Below are 20,398 nucleotides of genomic sequence, written 5' to 3'. Positions count from 1 at the left end.
CATTTTCGTCGTAACATTAAGTAAAAGCGGATTGTCTGCATTATTTTTCCTTCATTTATCTATTTTTTTCTTTACTAACTACGATAATAATGATAATAATGACAATACTAAACTTAACGATAACAACAACAACAACGCCAACAACAACAACAATAGCAACAACAGAAACATCTTCATCAACAACAACAACAACAACAAGATCATCATTATCAACAACAACAACAACAACAACAACAACCAAAACATGCATACCTCATACTTTTTTTTCTATCAACTACAACTAAATGAAAAAGGAAATTAACATCATTATAATCACCATCTTCATCATCACTATCATTGCAATTATCATCTCCATCATCATCATCATCATCATCACCATAATCATAATCATCAATAATATTTCCTTTACCAAGATCAGTGAACGATGGAGGTGATAAGAAGGAAGGTGGGGAGGAGGAGAAGGAGGTGGAGGAGGAGGAGGAGGAGGAGGAGGAGGAGGAGGAGGAGGAGGAGGAGGAGGAGGAGGAGGAGGAGGAGGAGGAGGAAATGAGGGAGGATAGGAAATGAAAGATAAAGAAGGAAAGAGACTTGGAAAAGGAGACGATGGAATGAAAGAATGGAAGGATAGAAAGAAGAAAGGAAGAGAGGAGGAGAATAATTTCAGAGAGAGAGAGAGAGAGAGAGAGAGAGAGAGAGAGAGAGAGAGAGAGAGAGAGAGAGAGAGAGAGAGAGAGAGAGAGAGAGAGAGACTAAATCAGAGTAAAATGACAAAGGGAGAGGATGAAGGAGAAAAAAACAAAGTAGCGAGAGGAAAAAAAAACTAAAAATAATAGGAAACAGGGAAAGAAAGAGAAACAGAAGCGACAAGAAGAAAAGGGAGAGTTGTGAGATGTTAAAACTAATGAAAATAAAACTGAAGAAGAAAAAAGCACGAAGGCCGGAAAAGAAAACGACATAATAAGCAAATCAAGACAAATTACTCGCACTTACTTTTCTTCTTTTCACCTTCGTCCCCTTTCCTCTCCCCAGCCTTCCCAAATCCCCATAAGTAGTCTCCCATCACATTACCAGCCTCACCTCCCATTCTCCCACCTCACTAATCGTCTCACATACTGGACACCGTAGAAATATAGGGCAAATATGGGAAATTCTCTCTATACATCCCGTCTGGTGTCTTCTACTTTCCCTTTCTTCCTTTCGTGTTGTGTTCGAAACTTTGCTCCTTGGCGTAAGATGAAGTGTATAAGATCAGTATTCAGAAATGCTTTGCTCTCTAACCAAGACTGTTTTCCAAGGCCACAGAGAAGATTAGCATGGTTTTCAAGAGTGTTTCTCCAGTTAATAATGTAGAAATCTTATCAATCTGCCTCTAGAACAGTAAAAAAAAAACACCTTAAAAAATCTCGTGTTGACTTAAATTAACCCTCTTTATATGTAGTGGAGGTGAAACATAGAAGCGTTTGATAATACGAGCTTAAGATACGATAACATCTTTTTCCTTGTTTTGCGTATCTATGTTGTGAGTGTTAATTGGCTTGCAGTGTGTGTTTTTGTTTACGTATTGTTTAAAGACGGTGATGCGAGATGAGTAGGTGAGTAAATGGGGTTGATAAATAAGTGCTAATAAAGAGGAAGTGATGAATTAATGGGTAAGTGTCGAGAAAATTGCAGAAACTTTTACTGATTCTGTGGATAGCATAAGTGTTCATCTTTCTGCTTGTTTGTCTGTTTGTCTATATGTGGATGGAGGGATGAATAGCTGGATCTCTCTCTCTCTCTCTCTCTCTCTCTCTCTCTCTCTCTCTCTCTCTCTCTCTCTCTCTCTCTCTCTCTCTCTCTCTCTCTCTTTCTCAATACATTCACATATAAAGAAGTATATCAAGATCTCTCTATTTTTCCTATTTTTGAATACCTATCTGTCAATCTGTCTATTTGTATGAGTCTAAGGAACAATCTCATTATACAATCGAACTGCTCAAGGTTGGCCCTCACTCCATCCCCTCTAAACTCATTCCCCAAGGTCAATGATGTCAGATACACACATACACACATACACTGATCTTCCCTCGTGACTATAGCCTTTTCTCATATCTATTTCTCCTCAGAGTTACAAAAGAAGCTTCGTTCACTTAATATCTCTAGTGAAATGCTTCGGTTTTTGTCACTATTTGGTAGTCCTGCATCTGAAGCGAGTCCTGACATGTCCTTGGTAATAATATGGTCTGATGCGGAAGGTAAATTCGTTCGATGTTTTTCCCTGCTACGCCTCACCTACGCACCTGACAGCCACACCCAAGATCAGGATCAAGCTCATGTTATGTCTGTGCGTACGAGACTCTTGCTCCTGAGCGTACGATAAAGGTAAACAGAATACTGGAACTTATCATCATTACTCTTGAAATGTGTGTATGTGTGGGTGTGTGTGTTTGTTTATAGCTTTTATACAATTGTTCTTATCCTTCCTAAACAAAGGAGAGGGAATGTAATCCTTTGTTACATGAGATCAATGAAAGTAAACTAAAGATTGCAGTTCATCATTATTCTTATAAAATGTGACCTTAGTTATTTTTACGCATATACACATTGTCTATATCCTTCGTAGACAGTGAGAACAAATACATAGATGAAGTAAATAAGATACTTAGGTCAGAAGAAATATAACATGAGTTTCCATCGTTCACTCACAAAAAATAGGGAACAAGAAATGAAATGATACTAAGAAAACAGGAATAGCGAACGTAAATAATCATCAAAACACAACAGGAAACAAACCCAAAGATGAAACAAGTAAGAAAAAAGACAAAAAGCAGCAGTACATAAGCAAAACAGGATGAATGACACGCTGAAAACATTTACTGAGGAAAATATACTGAAACAAAATACTGAAAAGGACACAAACAAGTGCAAATTTCCATACATTCGGAAATGAACCATTGTGTGACACGTTCCCCTTCAACACACAAACACACAAACACACAACAAAAAAAAAAAACACAAGAAATTCAATATCAGATACTTCTTTCATCACTCATTTTCATTCAGCGACAATATAAGATCGTTTTTTCCCTCTTTCCTCTCCAAAAAGTGAGGAGGAAACAAGAGGAAACTTACAATAGATTAAGGCGTGTTTTTTTTCCTTCCTCCAATGTTTCCTCCACCCCTTAGTGTGTTAACAGAAGGTACAATGGCCTGAGTGTGTGTGTGTGTGTGTGTGTGTGTGTGTGTGTGTGTGTGTGTGTGTGTGTGTGTGTGTGTGTGTGTGTGTGTGTGTGTGTGTGTGTGTGTGTGTGTGTGTGTGTGTGTGTGTGTGTGTGTGTGTGTGTGTGAGAGAGAGAGAGAGAGAGAGAGAGAGAGAGAGAGAGAGAGAGAGAGAGAGAGAGAGAGAGAGAGAGAGAGAGAGAGAGAGAGAGAGAGAGAGAGAGAGAGAGAGAGAGAGAGAGAGAGAGAGAGAGAGAGAGAGAGAGAGAGAGAGAGAGAGAGAGAGAGAGAGAGAGAGAGAGAGAGAGAGAGAGAGAGAGAGAGAGAGAGAGAGAGAGAGAGAGAGAGAGAGAGAGAGAGATTATATAAGTTGCCAAATACAATGCATTAACAAGAAATAAGAAAAGAAAGCTGGGCAAGGAGAAGTGAAAGATAGAGAAAGATAACAGAAGAATGAGAAGAGGAATGAGTACGAAGAGAGGAGGAAAAGGAGTAGGAGGAGGAGGAGGAGGAGGAGGAGGAGGAGGAAAAGGAGGTGATGATGCGAAAAGATGAATGACGTGAAAATAACATGACGGAGGACAACATGAGGGTCAGAGAGGACACTTGTTGTTGTTGTTGTTGTTGTTGTTGTTGTTGTTGTTGTTGTTGTTGTTTTTATGATGGTGATGGTGGTGGTGGTGATTTTAATGCAGACTATTTTTTAGAGAACTTAAGAAAATATGTGAAGCCGAAATCTCTCTCTCTCTCTCTCTCTCTCTCTCTCTCTCTCTCTCTCTCTCTCTCTCCCTCTCTTCTTAAACTACTCAATCAAATATTTCTAGACACAAGTAAGCAGGAAACGAAAGGGCAAAAATAAAATGATAAACTTAATACCGGGAAGAAATAGACAGGCAGACAGATATACAGACAGACAAAAAGAAAACAAGCACAGTTACCAGAAGGCCGAATAATTGAGGAAGACACTAATAGAAAAAAAAAAACCAGATTAATTTTTCCTGCTTTTTTATCTCTTAAGAAAAATGACGATGAGTAAACAGCGAGTAAGAAATTATAACGTAATGGAGCAAATCCCGTGTGTGTGTGTGTGTGTGTGTGTGTGTGTGTGTGTGTGTGTGTGTGTGTGTGTGTGTGTGTGTGTGTGTGTGTGTTTGTATATATCTAAAATTCCAATGAAGTTACGCATCCTTTTTTATTTTTTCTCTCTCTCTGTCAAGGTGAGAGTTAAATGCCCAGGAAGTGTTTTAAAGACTAATGAAGACAATTGACGAGTTAACATCACCCTTCGATATGAATTAAGGATGAGCGAATGGTTAAAATATGCTCCTTATTTCTGAACGAGTGAGTGAAGGAAGTGCAAGGATTTTTATCTCTTTTGACACAAGGGTAAAAAAGGAAAGAAAAATTGAGGTATGTGTCTGTGTGTTTGTGTGTTTGTGTGTGTGTGTGTGTGTGTGTGTGTGTGTGTGTGTGTGTGTGTGTGTGTGTGTGCAATTCACCCAAGGTTTTGATCGCTAGCAACACTTTCTCCTACAGTACGTATATTGACAAGGAGAGATGCTTCCCACTCCCCCACACACCACACACCACACACCACACACCACACACCCGTCATCACCCTCTTGCTGAAGGAGAACAATAACAACTGCCCTGCCTTCTTACCGTAACCACCCCTGAGAGGACGCGAAATTTAACCTGACAAGTGAATAGTTAAAATTACATACATAGCTTACTAATTTCCACATAGATGTTGCTTACTTCGGGGCTAAAATATAACGACTAATGCTTCTTCCGCTCGTTACCTACACAATGAAAGGTTCAGCTGTGAAAATAATGAACTAAATTAATCTAAACTGATCTTATCCTACATCTCGTATGGAAACGTTAATGTGATTTCAATATTTTCTCAGTATTTTCTCTCCTCTGCTTTCCTCCGTCCCACATAGTGAATCGGACACACCTTCTTGAGTCACGTGGGGTTCTGTTCATGTCTAGTTCAGAACAGGTGGCAGGCAGACTGTGGTGCCGTAGACAATGATGCAGGAGAAGGAAGGAAAGAAGGGATTTTGAAAGCCTAAAAAATTGAGATATAAAAAGAATATCCATTTGTACATCCGCTATTGGAGGAAAACTCAGATCACCTGCATGACTTTCACCAAACAGATACAAAGAATGAATAAGATACGATAAGTAAAAATTTAGGTTATGGTTCATGTAAGTCATAAGAAAGACATAAGAGCGACAGTAAAACGGAAACATATATAACAAAACACACTATGGAATGAACACACACACACACACACACACACACACACACACACACACACACACACACACACACACACACACACACACAGATGATGTATTATGCGAATAAATACAGGAAGGGGGACTGTCCAAGATGATTCATGAGGGGAAAGTAAAGTGAAGGGGAAACTTAGGAGGACAAGACCTATTTAAATGTACTCCTTTTTTTCCCACCCATTTCCCTCTCCCCTTCCCCAAATATTTCCTTCCCCCTTCTCGTCCCTTTCCTTCCTTCCTTCCCCCTATCATGTAGTTTTCCAATCTTTTCCTTTTTTGCTTATTTTTTTATCCATTTTTTCTTTTCTCAAACTAAAATAATTGTTGGTCACTATTTCTTTAGTTTCTTCTTTTCTTTACCAGATTTTTCTCCTCACCTTTTCTCATTTATTAATTTTCTCTCTGGTTCCCATTTTTTTCTCTCTCTTTCTCTTTTCATTCTTTCCTCTTACCCTCCTTTCTTCATCCTTCTCCTTCCCCAAACCTCCATCTCTTAGGCAAAGTTACCCATCCTCCCTTCCTTTCCTCTCTATCACTTTCCCTCTCCTTCCTTCCTTTCTTCCTTCCTTCGATCCTTCCTCCTTCTCCTCTCTCTCAAGCTTTCCTCAGCAATTTCACACTACTACACACTAATTCATACTTCTCCTCCATGGATCTGCGTTGCGTGAAGTTGAAAATACACGTAAAATACACATAAAATACGAATACTAAAGCGATACATAGAACTTTCCTTTCTCCTATGCACGTTTTATCTTTATGCGACCTACTAACTGTAAAACCGCTAAGAAACTGTATGTAAAGAGTAGATATACTTAGGTGTTTATATTACTTGAGTTTGTGATGGTTGTTTTGATATATATGTCTCTTCTCACCTGAAATAATTGTAGGGATGGAGAAAGAGAAAAAAATGAATGAAGTCAGGAATAAGATAAAGAAAAGAAGCAAGACGGAAGGAAAGGAAATAAAGAAAGAACTGTAGGTTTTTTGTCTGATAAATGAAGAAAGGAAAAAATCACATAAATAGATAAAGAAAAATATATACATCTTAAATGGAATAAATTGGTGAATAAAGAAGGAAAGAAGGAAAAAAAGAAAGAATATAAATAAAAGAAAACCAAAGAGGAAAAGGAAATCTGAACCATACCTTACTTTCCCTTTCTTCTCCGTGTATTTCCTTCCCCTTTTCCTTATTTCTCCCCTCATTAAGCTACTAAGTTACCTTCCCACCTGTCCTCTAAAGCTCCTCAAATGTGCAGGTAAATGTAACTCTAATAACTCTCAACTTCCTCTCCCACTGTTACCTGTTCTCTCAACCCGTCCTCTCCCACCCTCACCTGTGCACTAATTAGCAACGCACCAGGTAGCCGGCAGGTAAGTCACACCGCGGCGTGTCAAGGTGAAACTTAGCTGTTACGATGAGACGGATTACACGCACACGCACACACACACACACACACACACACACACACACACACACACACACACACACACACACACACACACACACACACACACACAGAGAGAGAGAGAGAGAGAGAGAGAGAGAGAGAGAGAGAGAGAGAGAGAGAGAGAGAGAGAGAGAGAGAGAGAGAGAGAGAGAGAGAGAGAGAGAGAGAGAGAGAGAGAGAGAGAGAGAGAGAGAGAGAGAGAGAGCAGAGAGAGAGAGAGAGAGAGAGACATACAGATAGAATCCACCCATTACCACCCACACACACACATACACATACAATCCACCCATTAACCCACCCATCCATCCACCCACGCCCACACACACACACACACACACACACACACACACACACACACACACACACACACACACACACACACACACACACACACACACACAGCAGGGGAACTCCTTCACTGCTAATAGTCACCGGAAGTGGTCAACCCGCGAAGGTCAGCGCCGCGTGGCCGGAAGTTATACGCGCGCTTGTGTTGAGTGACGTCGGTAGCGTTATGACGTGTTGTGTCGTGTCGTATCCTGTCCGCGCAAAGGAATGCGTGAGTGAGCTGAGGTGATGAATGATTCGGGAAAGACATGCAAGGAGAGGAAGGAAATTTCTGGGTGGAAGTTTGTCTCAGTATCACGAAATTACAGCGGAGTGAATGAATAAAGGGCTGTGGTTAGATTGCATAGGATGAAAAGTAAAGACGGTAGGAAGAAAGGTAGGTAGGAAGGAAGGATGGAAGGATAGATGGAAGAAAGAAAGAAATGAAGAAAGGATGGAAGGAAGAAAAGAAGAAAGGAAGGAAGAAAAGAGAAGGGAAGAATTAATTAGTTAAAGATAAATATGCAAAGCAATAAAAAAGGTAAAAAATAAAAGAAATAGACAAAACGGTGAAAAAAATTGAAAAGCAGAGAAGAAATAAGGAAAAGGAAAAAGTAAAAAAATGCAATAAATAGTGAATAAAACAATATACAAAGAGATAAAGCTTCACCCTAAATATAAAAGAACGAAAACGGTAAAAAGAAGAAGAAAAGAAGAGGAAGACCGCAACACAAACAGATTCAAAACACGAGTGAAGGAACGAACAAACAAATGCATAAGAACTACACACCTAAACAGTCTCTCTCTCTCTCTCTCTCTCTCTCTCTCTCTCTCTGGAAAGGTCATGAAAATAAAAAATATATAAAAATAAAAATCACGTATCAATTTTCAACACGCCGTGGTGAACTTCCCATAATTTTCCATAGGCCTCCCCTCTCTTTCCCCTTCCCTCCCCTTCCATTTCCCTATCTCCTCCACTTTCCTTTTCCTTCCCCCAATCGCCCACCTATTCCATTCTGCTCAACTTTCTCTTCTTTTCCCCTTTCCCTTTCCATATGCAGACCTTTCCCCTTCCCCTTTCTTTCCATTCCCTTTTCTCTTCCCGTGTCACTCCTCTCTTAGTCTATCCCCCCTCCCTGCTTCACCCCCTCCCGCCCATGAATAGTCGTGAAGCAATGAACTACAGGAAACAAAATATCTTGCTTCGAGGTCACGGCTGGAAAATTAGGCTCAGATGAGTGTTATTATTATTATTATTATTATTATTATTATTATTATTATTATTATTATTATTATTTACATTGCTGTCAGAGTTATTATTTTTTTCTTAATATGCAAAGTTTTTTTTCTCTCCTCTTACTTTTCTTGTTTTTCCTGATTGTGGAATGCTATGTTAGTTTTCATTATGTTTTAGTTAGTTTTTCCTTGTTTCCGTCTAGTTTTTCTCTACTCCTTTCTTTTTTAACTTGAATTTCCTTTTTCTATATTGAATGATCTTTTCTGGTATAGTCAAAGTAACTCTAAATCATTCTTTCTTTCTCTTTCCTTTTATTCATGTTTTGATTAACTAATTTCTTCATTTTCCTGAGATATACATTAGTCTTTCATTTCTATTCTTTATTACGAGTTGTCTCATTTTGCTCTAATTCTATGCTTCATTATTCACAAAATGTTTCCTTTCTTTCCTCTGCGTCAAACATTCCTCCGTGACTCAGTGTATTTGTTGTGTCACATCCATTTCCTTGTCGTTCCATCATTCATCAGATGTCACTTTCACTTTCTTTCATTCCTCCCCCCTCTATCACCTTCCTCCTTCTCTCTTTTACTAATTCGCATCCTCTATCTCCCTCCTACTTCTCCTTCTCCTCCTCCTCCTCCTCCTCCTTCAGAAAGCGCCAGGCAAGGCTGCCGCACCACCCATTCGACATACACACTGTGCATCCACGTACACAATGCACACACCACATGACATTCACCAAGCGTTAACACTTTCCCCCACAAACACAAGTAGTCAGACGTAGATTACACATTTCCTTTTCACTCTCTACTAAAATTCCATGTGATTTTTTAATATCACATGGTTTCGCCTTTTTTTTTCCTGCCAGCCTCGGCTGGAGGGAGGGTGGGAGGAGCCTTCTGCTTTGCTGTCCTGTCTCTACCACTGGTAGTTAGTAGATAGTTTTCACAAACAGCCTAGTAAGGACCTAAGGGTCTGTTGCTGTTTGTCTTCCTTTGTATTCCTCCTCCTCCTCCTCCTCCTCCCACTCGTTTTCATTCCATTCCACTTGACTTCACAAAACGATTTTCCAGGAATGATTCTGACTCTCTCTCACACACACACACACACACACACACACACACACACACACACACACACACACACACACACACACACACACACACACACACACACACACACACAAGAAGACTGCCCCTTCGAACTACAAAGTACTTTTCTTTTCACCAAATCTATCAATATTTTTTTCTCTCCTATCTCTTTACTGCTTCCCTCGTTTTTTGTTCGCTTTCTTCCTCCTCCTCCCCTCAGCACACTCCCCCCAGCATTTCTAGCATCACACTTCACCACCCAAAGCCCACCTACGACCTTGAGAGAACGCACACAGAACACACACACACACACACACACACACACACACACACACACACACACACACACACACACACACACACACACATCCGTGACATCCGGGGACGCTGGGAGAGGCTGGGAGAGGCAGGGAGAGCATGGGCAAGGTGAGGGAGAGTGTATCAGTGGAGCAGGTGAGACAAAAAAGGTGTGGCTTTAGCGTGAATGGAACTAAGAAGGCCTGACACGGTGTTCAAAAAAGCGTGATGCAGAAAGAAAGGAGTGTGATGCTTTTGTGGATGTACTTGTCTGTGTGTGTGTGTGTGTGTGTGTGTGTGTGTGTGTGTGTGTGTGTGTGTGTGTGTGTGTGTGTGTGTGTGTGTGTGTGTGTGTGTGTGTTGATGTATTTAAGGTATGGATAGAGGAGACAAAGGGGTTTCATAATAATTTGAAAAGTGTGATTGAGTCAAGGTATGAATAAAAAGTGTGTGAATGTGTGTTTAGAGGAATGTTTGATAAAGTTAAGGTGAGAACAAAAGTGTGTGGATGGATGTGGACGAGCATGGATGGGTGTAAATGAATGAAAGAAACCATAGAGAGTATTAAAGACGTGAGAGGATATGAAAGAAAAAATATGGAGGAAGGATACAAAAAAAAAAAAAATGTGGTCACCTATGTGGCGGAGAAACAGATACCGAATGATGTGGATAAGTGAATAATAAGTTGTAAATGAATATGGATTTTAGTTAAGAGGCAGAAAAAGATATTTGAATGAGAAGAAGCCAACGTGAAAATCTGAAAGGACATTTGAAATAGAGGAAAAACTTAGTGGGTGTGGGTGAGATACACAAAATAAAGGCAAAGAAGTGAGTCAAAAAAATAAAGTAGAAAAATGTAAATTCATGAAGAAAGGTGACATATAAAGAAAATATAGATAAATATAATTAGCAGGTGAACACAGTAGGTGAGGAAATGGACAGGTGAGAGAAGCAAGTGAAGGTAAGAGTGACAAGAAAATGGAGGAAACTGAGAGGGAAAATGGGGCTGAAAGACAGAGAGAGAGAGAGAGAGAGAGAGAGAGAGAGAGAGAGAGAGAGAGAGAGAGAGAGAGAGAGAGAGAGAGAGAGAGAGAGAGAGAGAGAGAGAGAGAGAGAGAGATTTTACATCTAAATCACAGCAGTTCCTCCTCCTTCTTCTCTCCTCCTCCTCCTCCTCCTCCTCCTCCTCCTCCTCCTCCTCCTCCTCCTCCTCCACCTTCTCCAGTGGCCTCGGAAGAAGTGGTTGGATCGGCGTTACACACACACACACACACACACACACACACACACACACACACACACGGTCATAAGAAAGCTCTACTCTGAAGCTGATCTAATAGCGAGCCTACAAGTGTAAGTTGACTCTCTCTCTCTCTCTCTCTCTCTCTCTCTCTCTCTCTCTCTCTGCTAGTTTTTTCCCCTTATTTTCTTATTCTCTTCCTTAACACTAATGAATGAATGAATAGAAGATTTAATCAGTAAATTGTGTGTGTGTGTGTGTGTGTGTGTGTGTGTGTGTGTGTGTGTGTGTGTGTGTGTGTGTGTGTGTGTGTGTGTGTGTGTGTGTGTGTGTTGTGCGTAAAATCACATCACGCGTCGAATCCCAAACTTGTAATTAACCTAAAATCTCTCTCTCTCTCTCTCTCTCTCTCTCTCTCTCTCTCTCTCTCTCTCTCTCTCTCTCTCTCTCTCTCTCTCTCTCTCTCTCTCTCTCTGTATGCTTCCTGCACTAATCTTCCACACACAGGTACACACACACACACACACACACACACACACACACACACACACACACACACACACACACACACACACACACACACACAGGTGACAGAAGCAGGTAAGAACAGGTGGGTTGGTTTGCGCAAGGAATTACATCACACATACTTAATACTTTCACTCTACTGTAATTGGCTGTGATATTGCTGTGCTTCTCCCTCCCGTGTCAGTACTGTCGGTATTACTGTTATTATTGGTGCTGGCTAGGAATTCTTAAGGTTATTATTATTTCTTCATATTTTGTTCTAATGCATTCATTGTTCCTACTTTTGAAATTTGTTGCTTAATGATTTTTTTTTTTTTGTCGTTTCTTTTTTTCTTGCTTATTTTTTTTTCTTATTGTCTTCGTTCTTCTATTTTTCCTATTGTTTTTTTTTTACCACTTTTTATTTCGTTTTTGTCTTGTTTCGTCTTTCTTTTCAAATCTATTTTGCTTCTTTTTATTGGTTTCGTTCATGTATTTTACCATTACTACTAAAACTAATACTATTTCTTTCGGAATTATTCTTTTCCTCTTTTTTGAGCGCTCCCATTGTTGTTGCCATTACTGTTATCATTATTATCATCCTCATCATCATCTTGCATTTATCCACCAGCACTACTATCACTACCACCACCACCACCACCACCACCCACCACCACGCCCTTGAGGAATCAGTCCACCTCCCCAAACAAATTTCACGGCCTGCTCATCCCATTTCCTCTTACCAATAGAACAAAAGCCGAACATTTCCTTCGCCACACTGCCACTTCAGATCAAAACTCACGTGCACACCAACCAGCCATCCAAGCCAGCCAATCACAACGCTCCATTACCCTGTGACGTCACTACCCTTAACCAATGACATTACAAGAAATTTTATACTGGATGTGGTAGTGTTATTTCTATTTCCTTTTGTAGTATATTTGTTTCAATTTTTTTCCAAATTGTTCAGTGGGGAAGAGAAGGAAGAGTAGTAGTAGTAGTAGTAGTAGTAGTAGTAGTAGTAGTAGTAGTAGTAGTAGTAGTAGTAGTAGTAGTAGTAGTAGTAGTAGTAGTAGTAGTAGTAGTAGTAGCAATAGCAGGAGGAGGAGGAATACCCACTGGGCCTAACGAGGCTGTCTGTGTGCCTATGCTACCACTACAGATTCTACGAGGCTGAAGGACACCAGGGTTCAAGGAAGAAAAATAAGAGGGCAAAGGGAAAGAGAAAGCCAAAGATGTGATAGGAAAGACTTGAAAGAGAAGTGATACTATCTAGTACAATAACCAAAAAAATAATAATAATAATAAAAAAAATAAAATAAATATGTAGGCGCAAAGTACGTCATTTGAGGGTTTAATGCGAGGTCAATGTCCAACTTTTTTTTCTTAAGTTCCTAGAGTATTGCTACGGACAACATGTGCTGGAGAGAGTTCAAGACATTTACAATGCTATTGAAGAAATAATGTTTAGCCTCATCTGATCTGAAACACTTATGTGTAATCTTGTAGCTATTATTTCTAGTGGTGTTATAACTTTTCAATGGTGAGATAGTTGTTTACATTTACGTTATCAAAGCCCCGGAACATTTTAAACAGTTAATTTAAGTCTCCTCGCAGACGAGGAAGAAGAGGAGGAGGAAGAGGAGAAGGAGAAGGAGAAGGAGAAGGAGAAGGAGAAGGAGGAGGAGGAGGAGGAGGAGGAGGAGGAGGAGGAGGAGGAGGAGGAGGAGGAGGAGGAGGAGGAGGAGGAGGAGGAGGAGGAGGAGGAATACATAGGAATATATAGGAAAGACGAGTGACAGGAGGCCTTGCGACCTATGACGAGGTCACTCGTTTACTAAACTACATGTACAGAAGCTACATACTTAGTAGGAGGTAAGGATAGAACAGATGAAGCTCCTCCCCACCCACCACTCCTCCGGCGTCACCCGGCAAGAAATAAGACGAAAAATACACCCCGATTGCTGAGAAGGACAATCGGGGAAATTTACACAGGAAAGATGGGAAAAAGAGAGTACTAATGTAACTACTACTATCGCTAAGAAAAGAGATATCTAGTGTAACTACTACTATCGCTAAAAGAAAAAAAAATTCTCGGAAACCATTTTCTTTATAAAACTTGTCTAATTTACTTTTGAACGTAGCTACCGTGTTAACTTGGACGACGGACGCTGGCAGCTTGTTCCAGTGTTCAACTATTTTTACGTTAAAAAAGTTTCTTCGCAAATCAGTATTAAATCGCTGTCCTTTAAGCTTCAAGCCGTTATTTCTCGTTACTGATTGCGAAAGCTCAAAAAGATTTTCATAGTCGATCTTATCTATATTCTTAAGTATTTTAAACGTTTGAATGAGGATGCGACGATATCTGACGGAGAACATATCTAGTCTTTTGAGACGTTCTTCATATGACAGGCCACGTATTCCGGGGATTAGTTTCGTTGCTCGTCTTTGAACGCTCTCTAATTTATTAATATCTTTTTGATAACATGGAGACCAGAACTGAACCGCGTATTCCAAATGCGGTCTCACTAATGATGTATAAAGACGCGTTATGACTTCAGGTGTTTTATAATCAAAATCCTAAAACAGTGTTAGCTTTACGACTAGCGGCCGAACACTGTGCAGCACATTTTAAGTCATTTGTTATGAGTACTCCCAGGTCCTTTTCTTCAGTGACTTTAATTAAGTTACGTCCATGTAATTTGTAATTATTTTTCACATTGTTTAGGCCGATGTGCATTACTTTGCACTTATCTGCATTAAAATTTAATAGCCATTTATCGCTCCAGCTACTAAGGTTGTCTAAATCCCGCTGGATGGCATCACAATCGTCTCTTGTGCATACTTTGCTACCTAGTTTAGTGTCGTCGGCGAATTTTGATATTTTTTATACGATGCCGCAGTCTAAGTCATTTAGGAGGAGGAGGAGGAGGAGGAGGAGGAGGAGGAGGAGGAGGAGGAGGAGGAGGAGGAGGAGGAGGAGGAGGAGGAGGAGGAGTAGTAATAGTAGTAGTAGTAGTAGTAGTAGTAGTAGTAGTAGTAGTAGTAGTAGTAGTAGTAGTAGTAGTAGTAGTAGTAGTAGTAGTAGTAGTAGTAGTAGTCGTAGTAGTAGTAGTAGTAGTAGTAGTAGTAGTAGTAGTAGTAGTAGTGGTAGGGGTAAGAGTAGAAGGTGGAGGAATGGTATATGTAGTATAAGCGTTTTTCACACAATAGTAGAACCAATATCTAATAATAATAGCCTGCTTTATAAATGAAAATCAGAGAAAAAATAATATAGAACCAAATATACGTCCCCTTCCCACAAAAAAGAAAAATGTACATAGTAATTTGAATCATAATAATAATAACACGTCATCACACACCCTCGGAAAATTACAATAAAAGAATCTGCATATAATTATCTTTATTACAACATTCTTTTATAATTACAAAAAAAAGGTTTGATTTTTTTTTTTTTTGTTAAACATTCTACACGTAAGTCAAGCATTTTTACAACTTCTTTTTCTCTCTACCAGTGTCTAAAGGTTTACAAGTTGTGATATTTCGGTGACTTTCAATAATACAGACACTTCCATTTTAATTTTTTTCCTCTCATTCTTCATTCTTTCTCTACTTCTGCTTCCTCTTTTGACTCTCTTCCTATTCTCATTTTCGCATTCTCGGATATCTCTCTTTTAATTTTCTCTTTCCTTTATCTTTCTTTTTTTTGCTCTCATTCTTCATATTTTTTCTTCTTCGGCTTCCTCTTCCTCTTCACCTTTCGTCCCATTCTCTTTTTATTTTCACACAGCTAAAGCTCCATTTTTCTCTTTTCCTTTTTTTCTCATTCATTCATCATTCGTTCTACTTTTGAGCTTTTATCGTTCATCTTTTCTCCATCTATACATTCATCTCTTTTATTGCCTTGTCTTTTTTTTTATCTTATTCTTCATTCGTTCCTCTCTAGTTTCCTCTTCCACTTTATGTTTCTCTCCATCCCTCTTCCTTATTTTCTTTTTATCTCTCTATCTACTATTCATATTTCTGAAGGACATGGCTGAGGGAGAAGAAAGAGAAAGGAAGGAAGGAAGGAAGAGGAAGGACATATGATCCAATTTCTTCTTTTTTTCCTGCTTTTCCTTTTCCTTCTTTACATTCTTTTATCACCTGTTCTTCCTTGACACACTTTCTTCCTTCCCACTTTTATTTCAATGAAGGAGTGTGGGAAACTTAGAAGGGAGGGAGGGAAGGAGAGAGGGAGGAGGGGAGAGAGGAGAGAGAGAGAGAGAGAGGGAGAGGTGAATCGTTCCCTAATAACCCACAGGAGGAAGGTAACTTGAACCAGACCCTCCATTATGCGAACCGGAGAATGAACCACTTCTCGAACCACCAAATGAACCAGATGAGTGACTGCTCTTTGAACCACTGAAGGAACCACCATTTGAACCATGAAATGAACCGCCAAACGAACCAGTAGATGAACCTTGAGAACCACTTGAATACCCACCACCAGAACCGCTAAAAGAACCACCAATAGAACCACCACTATTCAATGAACCACCCTTGGAACCACTAAATCCATCAGAACCACTAAAAGAACCACCTTTGGAACCAAAGCTAGAACCGCCACTGGAACCTGTCAATGAACCACCTGGGTAGCCACTGCCAGAACCACTGAAAGAACCACCTTTAGAACCACTGAAGGAACCAAATGAATGTCCTGCTCCCGTGCCACCTTTAGAACCACCAGATGAACCGAAAAATGAACCAGAAGATGAACCGTGTGATCCTCCTGAGTAGCCTCCACCAGAACCACTTTGAGAACCACCTTTGGAACCATGGAACCCTGAAGAATGACCAGCTCCACTTTTTGAATCACTAAATCCACTTGAACCACTAAATGAACTGCCTTTAGAACCACCAAATCCACTAAATGAACCGGCTTTAGAACCACCGGAAGTACCAAATGAGTGACCAAATCCAGAACCGCTATATGAACCGCCATTCGAACCAAAGGAACCTGAAGAACCAGCAAGTGAACCAAGTGTCGAACCACTAGAGAAATGGCTACTTCCACCTGATAATCCACCTTGAGAACCACTTGTGTAACCTCCACTTCCTGATGAACCACTTAGACCACCGTGAGATGAACCGAATGAAGCAGTTTTCGAACCAGTAAAGGAACCTCCAGAATAGCTTCCACTTCCACCTCTTCCTCCACTTCCTCCTCCTCCGAATGAACCAGTGGATGAACCTCCAGAGAATCGATTTCCTCCACTTCCAAAAGCTCCATTGTATCCTTCTCCTCCTCCACCTTGTATTCCAACTCCACTGTGTCCTCCACCATAACCTCCTCCTCTTCCACTTTGCACTCCAACTCCTTCTCTGTGCCCTCCTCCACCACCTCCTCCATTGTATCCACTTCCTACTACTGCTCCTCCTCCTACTCTATGTCCTCCACCTCCTCCACCATAATCTCCACCATGTCCTCCTCCCCTTCTTCCTCCTCTTCCTCCTCCTCCTCCTCCTCCACCTCCACTGTAGCTTCCTCTTCCTATCAGCACTCCAGGTACAATGTTAGTGAAAGGTCCTCCTCCTCTTCCTTTTCCTCCTCCTTGTCTTCCTCTTCCTCCTCCTTTGCCGTACAAGGCGCAGGAGGAGGACAGCAGCAGCAGCACCAGCAGAAATGTGGGTAACCCTCTCTGGAAGGCAATGAGTTGGAAATAGAAGAGTAAAAGAATAATTTCCTCTGATATTTTCATTTTTTTTTTCATGTAGTTAGACACTTTTCTCGGTTTCCTATTCACGTTCATATCTTTAAGTTGAATCTGTTGGTTATCATTTCAATAACTTTTTATGTATTATTCCACATGCGTTTCTAATACCAGTGTTCTTTAGATACTAATACTGCAGGCCAAATCTAGAGATCCGGTGAGTAAGTTATTGAGATCATTTTACAATCTAGCACCAAAAAGAGACGATCTTCAGAGACCAGATGAGACCAATTTCAGATAACAATACATAAACTACTGTAAGACACTATTAAGACCAGTTCTAGATTCCCATTATATATCAGCTTCACGATTTTAGAAACCACAAGAAGCTGATGAGATATACAAATATTCACACATCACATAGAAACGAAGAAATATAAAAAAACAGAAAAATACTATGTGACAATTTTAGAGACAAGTTAGAGACCCCTTTTAGAAACCATAAAAACAGAGAAACCAAAGATACAGCACTCACCATGCCTGAAGATTCCAAGGAACTGTCCTCTCTCCCTGGCAGGATCAACTTATATATACAGTAGAGAAGGGTGGAAGAGAGTAGGGTGAAAAAGAAGCTATAAATGGTGGAATGGTTGACACTCACTCGCTACTAAGGGTTAAAATCTATCTTAAAAGTCACCAGTCATTGACCTTCACCTGTCTGGCTAAGCTAATCACCCTTACAGAACGGCCGCGTGTTATTCTATACCCTTCCCTACTCACAAAGAAATAAAGGAACTCATATTATTCTAACCTGTTTCCAACGTTACGGTCATATTTCTAACACTCAAACCCCAGAATAAATAAGTAAGAAGAAAATAGAAAACTGAAGATGAATCATTGTCTAAAAAAAGGGTGATTGAGAGGAAAATTTGGCTAAGAATGTAAAGATTAAGAAAAATTTCACCCCAGCGATTTCAATGCAGAATCAAGTATCAATCCAAAATAGACAAGCCGGCGTCAACTCAATACAACTTTAAACACTGTAACTGAATGATGAGTGACTGTAAAACCATTAGCGTGAAACCTCCCTAAACGCCTGGGTGGAGAGAGAGAGAGAGAGAGAGAGAGAGAGAGAGAGAGAGAGAGAGAGAGAGAGAGAGAGAGGAGAGGAGACAGCCGTATTTGGGAAACTTAAGAAAATTCTCTCTCTCTCTCTCTCTCTCTCTCTCTCTCTCTCTCTCTCTCTCTCTCTCTCTCTCTCTCTCTCTCTCTCTCTCTCTCTCTCTCTCTCTCTCTCTCTCTCTCTCTCTCTCTCTCTCTCTCTCTCTCTCGCCACGCCTGGTCACCATGATCACTCGCCTTTGTCCTTCAGTGAAGCAGCGAAACTAAATTCTTGCAAGGGATAAAAAGGATGTAAAGAGGAGGAGGAGGAGGAGGAGGAGGAGGAGGAGGAGGAGGAGGAGGAGGAGGAGGAGGAGAAGATTTTAAGGTTCTGCTCTATACAATCAAATTAAGACACTTTTTTATTATAAATGTCAATTAGATTTTCGTATATGTTTTTTTTTTTTTTTTTTACGCCTTTGTATTATTTTCCTTTTCCTTAGTCCTCCTTACTTCGTCTCCGTTTTCTTTAGACAAGTTGAGCTCGTTTTTGCTTTAGTTATTTCTCTATTTTACCATTTTCCTTACTATTTTTCATACACTGTCTCACTGACTCACTCCTACACTGACTCACTTACTCTTCCTTTACGAACAATTTAAGTAACAGAGACACAGGCTGATTAACTATCTAAGTAACTAAATAACTCACTCACTCACTCACTCACTCATACTCATTCACTGCATTGTCTTAAACTGCATCAGCTTCATTTACACTCATGCATCCATCCACTCATCCATCCATCCACCCATCCAACGTCCTTGAGTGAACAGTAGCAAAGTCTAGTTGGACGCACAAGTCAATAGGAATCTGTTCTTTGTTGCACAGGATGAAGGTCAAGTGTAGGTAGTTCTTCCTTACTGTGCTTGGTAAGAATTGTGTGTTATTTCTTCATGTCTGGCCTTGGTGTTTTATCATTGTTATTGTCGATGTTGTTGTTGTTGTTGTTGTTGTTGTTGGTGGTGGTGGTGGTGGTGGTGGTGGTGGTTTGAAATACGATCTCTTTATTATGGTTATCTACTGAATGACTGGCTGACTTACTGAATGACTGATTGACTGATTGACTGACTAACTTTCTGCCCAACTGACTGACTGACTGGCTGGCTGATACCTGATCCATCCATTGATATCATTGTTGTTCCTTCTTATTACTGTTCTTTTACGTTACTCTTTCATTTCCTCTTTCTTCTCCTCCTCATTTTCTTTACATCATTATTATCATTAGTAGTTTATTTCTTCACAGTTACTGTTCTTTTTGTTTTACTCTTTTCGACCTCACTATTTAAAGCTATCACCACCACTACCACCAACATCACCACCACCACCACCACCACCACTACTACTACTACTACTACTACTACTACTACTACTACTACTACTACTACTACTACCACAACCCAATCTAAAACTGATGCATAGATCGTATAGATTGTGTACTTACTCATATTAAAGTTACTACAAACAATGTGTTCTGTTTCTTCCTCCCTTCTATATTTCTTTATTCTCCATCGTTCTTTTTTTGTGTTTGTTCTTCCTTCCTTTCACCTTCCTTCGCATCCCGAGTTTACATTAATCCTTTAATTATTTCACTGCTAACAGTACAGTTATCATATAGAAACAGATGGAAAAAGTAAACTTGAGCGACTGACCCTACTATACAATGGTAATACGGTCGTGTAAGGAAGAAGAAGGTATATTTTCATTTACATTTAGCTTAAGCAATTTCAGTCATCACTAATCAAGCTGCGAGTGTTAAAAATATTTGCTACCTGATGGCATTTTTTGCTGTCGTTTAAATCTATGACAAACATGGCAGGCTGAGAAGAGTCTGCAGCAATGACAAGTACTCAGTCAGTACTAGGACGCGTTTTCATATTTATTCTGCTTACTGTTTGGCGAT

General features: G+C 40.1%; 1 protein-coding gene across 1 annotated transcript; it reads right to left on the bottom strand.

Annotated features, from left to right (window-relative positions):
• Positions 1–15,476: 15,476 nt before the first annotated feature.
• On the bottom strand, positions 15,477–17,896 carry LOC123509755 (loricrin-like). The gene is made up of 3 exons (XM_045264274.1): positions 17,875–17,896; positions 16,313–17,327; positions 15,477–16,228 (listed from the first exon to the last, which is right to left on the bottom strand). The coding sequence occupies exons 1-3, from the start codon at positions 17,875–17,877 to the stop codon at positions 15,936–15,938; spliced, it is 1,311 nt and encodes a 436-aa protein (XP_045120209.1). The 5' UTR covers positions 17,878–17,896; the 3' UTR covers positions 15,477–15,935.
• Between the last annotated feature and the right edge of the window lie 2,502 nt (positions 17,897–20,398).

This window comes from Portunus trituberculatus, chromosome 27 (genome assembly GCF_017591435.1).
Source record: "Portunus trituberculatus isolate SZX2019 chromosome 27, ASM1759143v1, whole genome shotgun sequence".
In the NCBI taxonomy this organism is placed as follows: Eukaryota; Metazoa; Arthropoda; class Malacostraca; order Decapoda; family Portunidae; genus Portunus; species Portunus trituberculatus.
Note: the sequence above shows the minus strand (reverse complement) of the source record. Positions and strands in the feature narration are given on the sequence as shown.

What these genes read in the sequence shown, in the direction of transcription:
- LOC123509755 (XM_045264274.1), bottom strand. An exon ending in TTCCTTCAGTGGTTCTAAAG is followed by an intron (nt 16,229 to 16,312) that starts GTGGTTCTTTCA and finishes TTGGTTCCAAAG; the next exon opens with GTGGTTCTTTTAGTGGTTCT.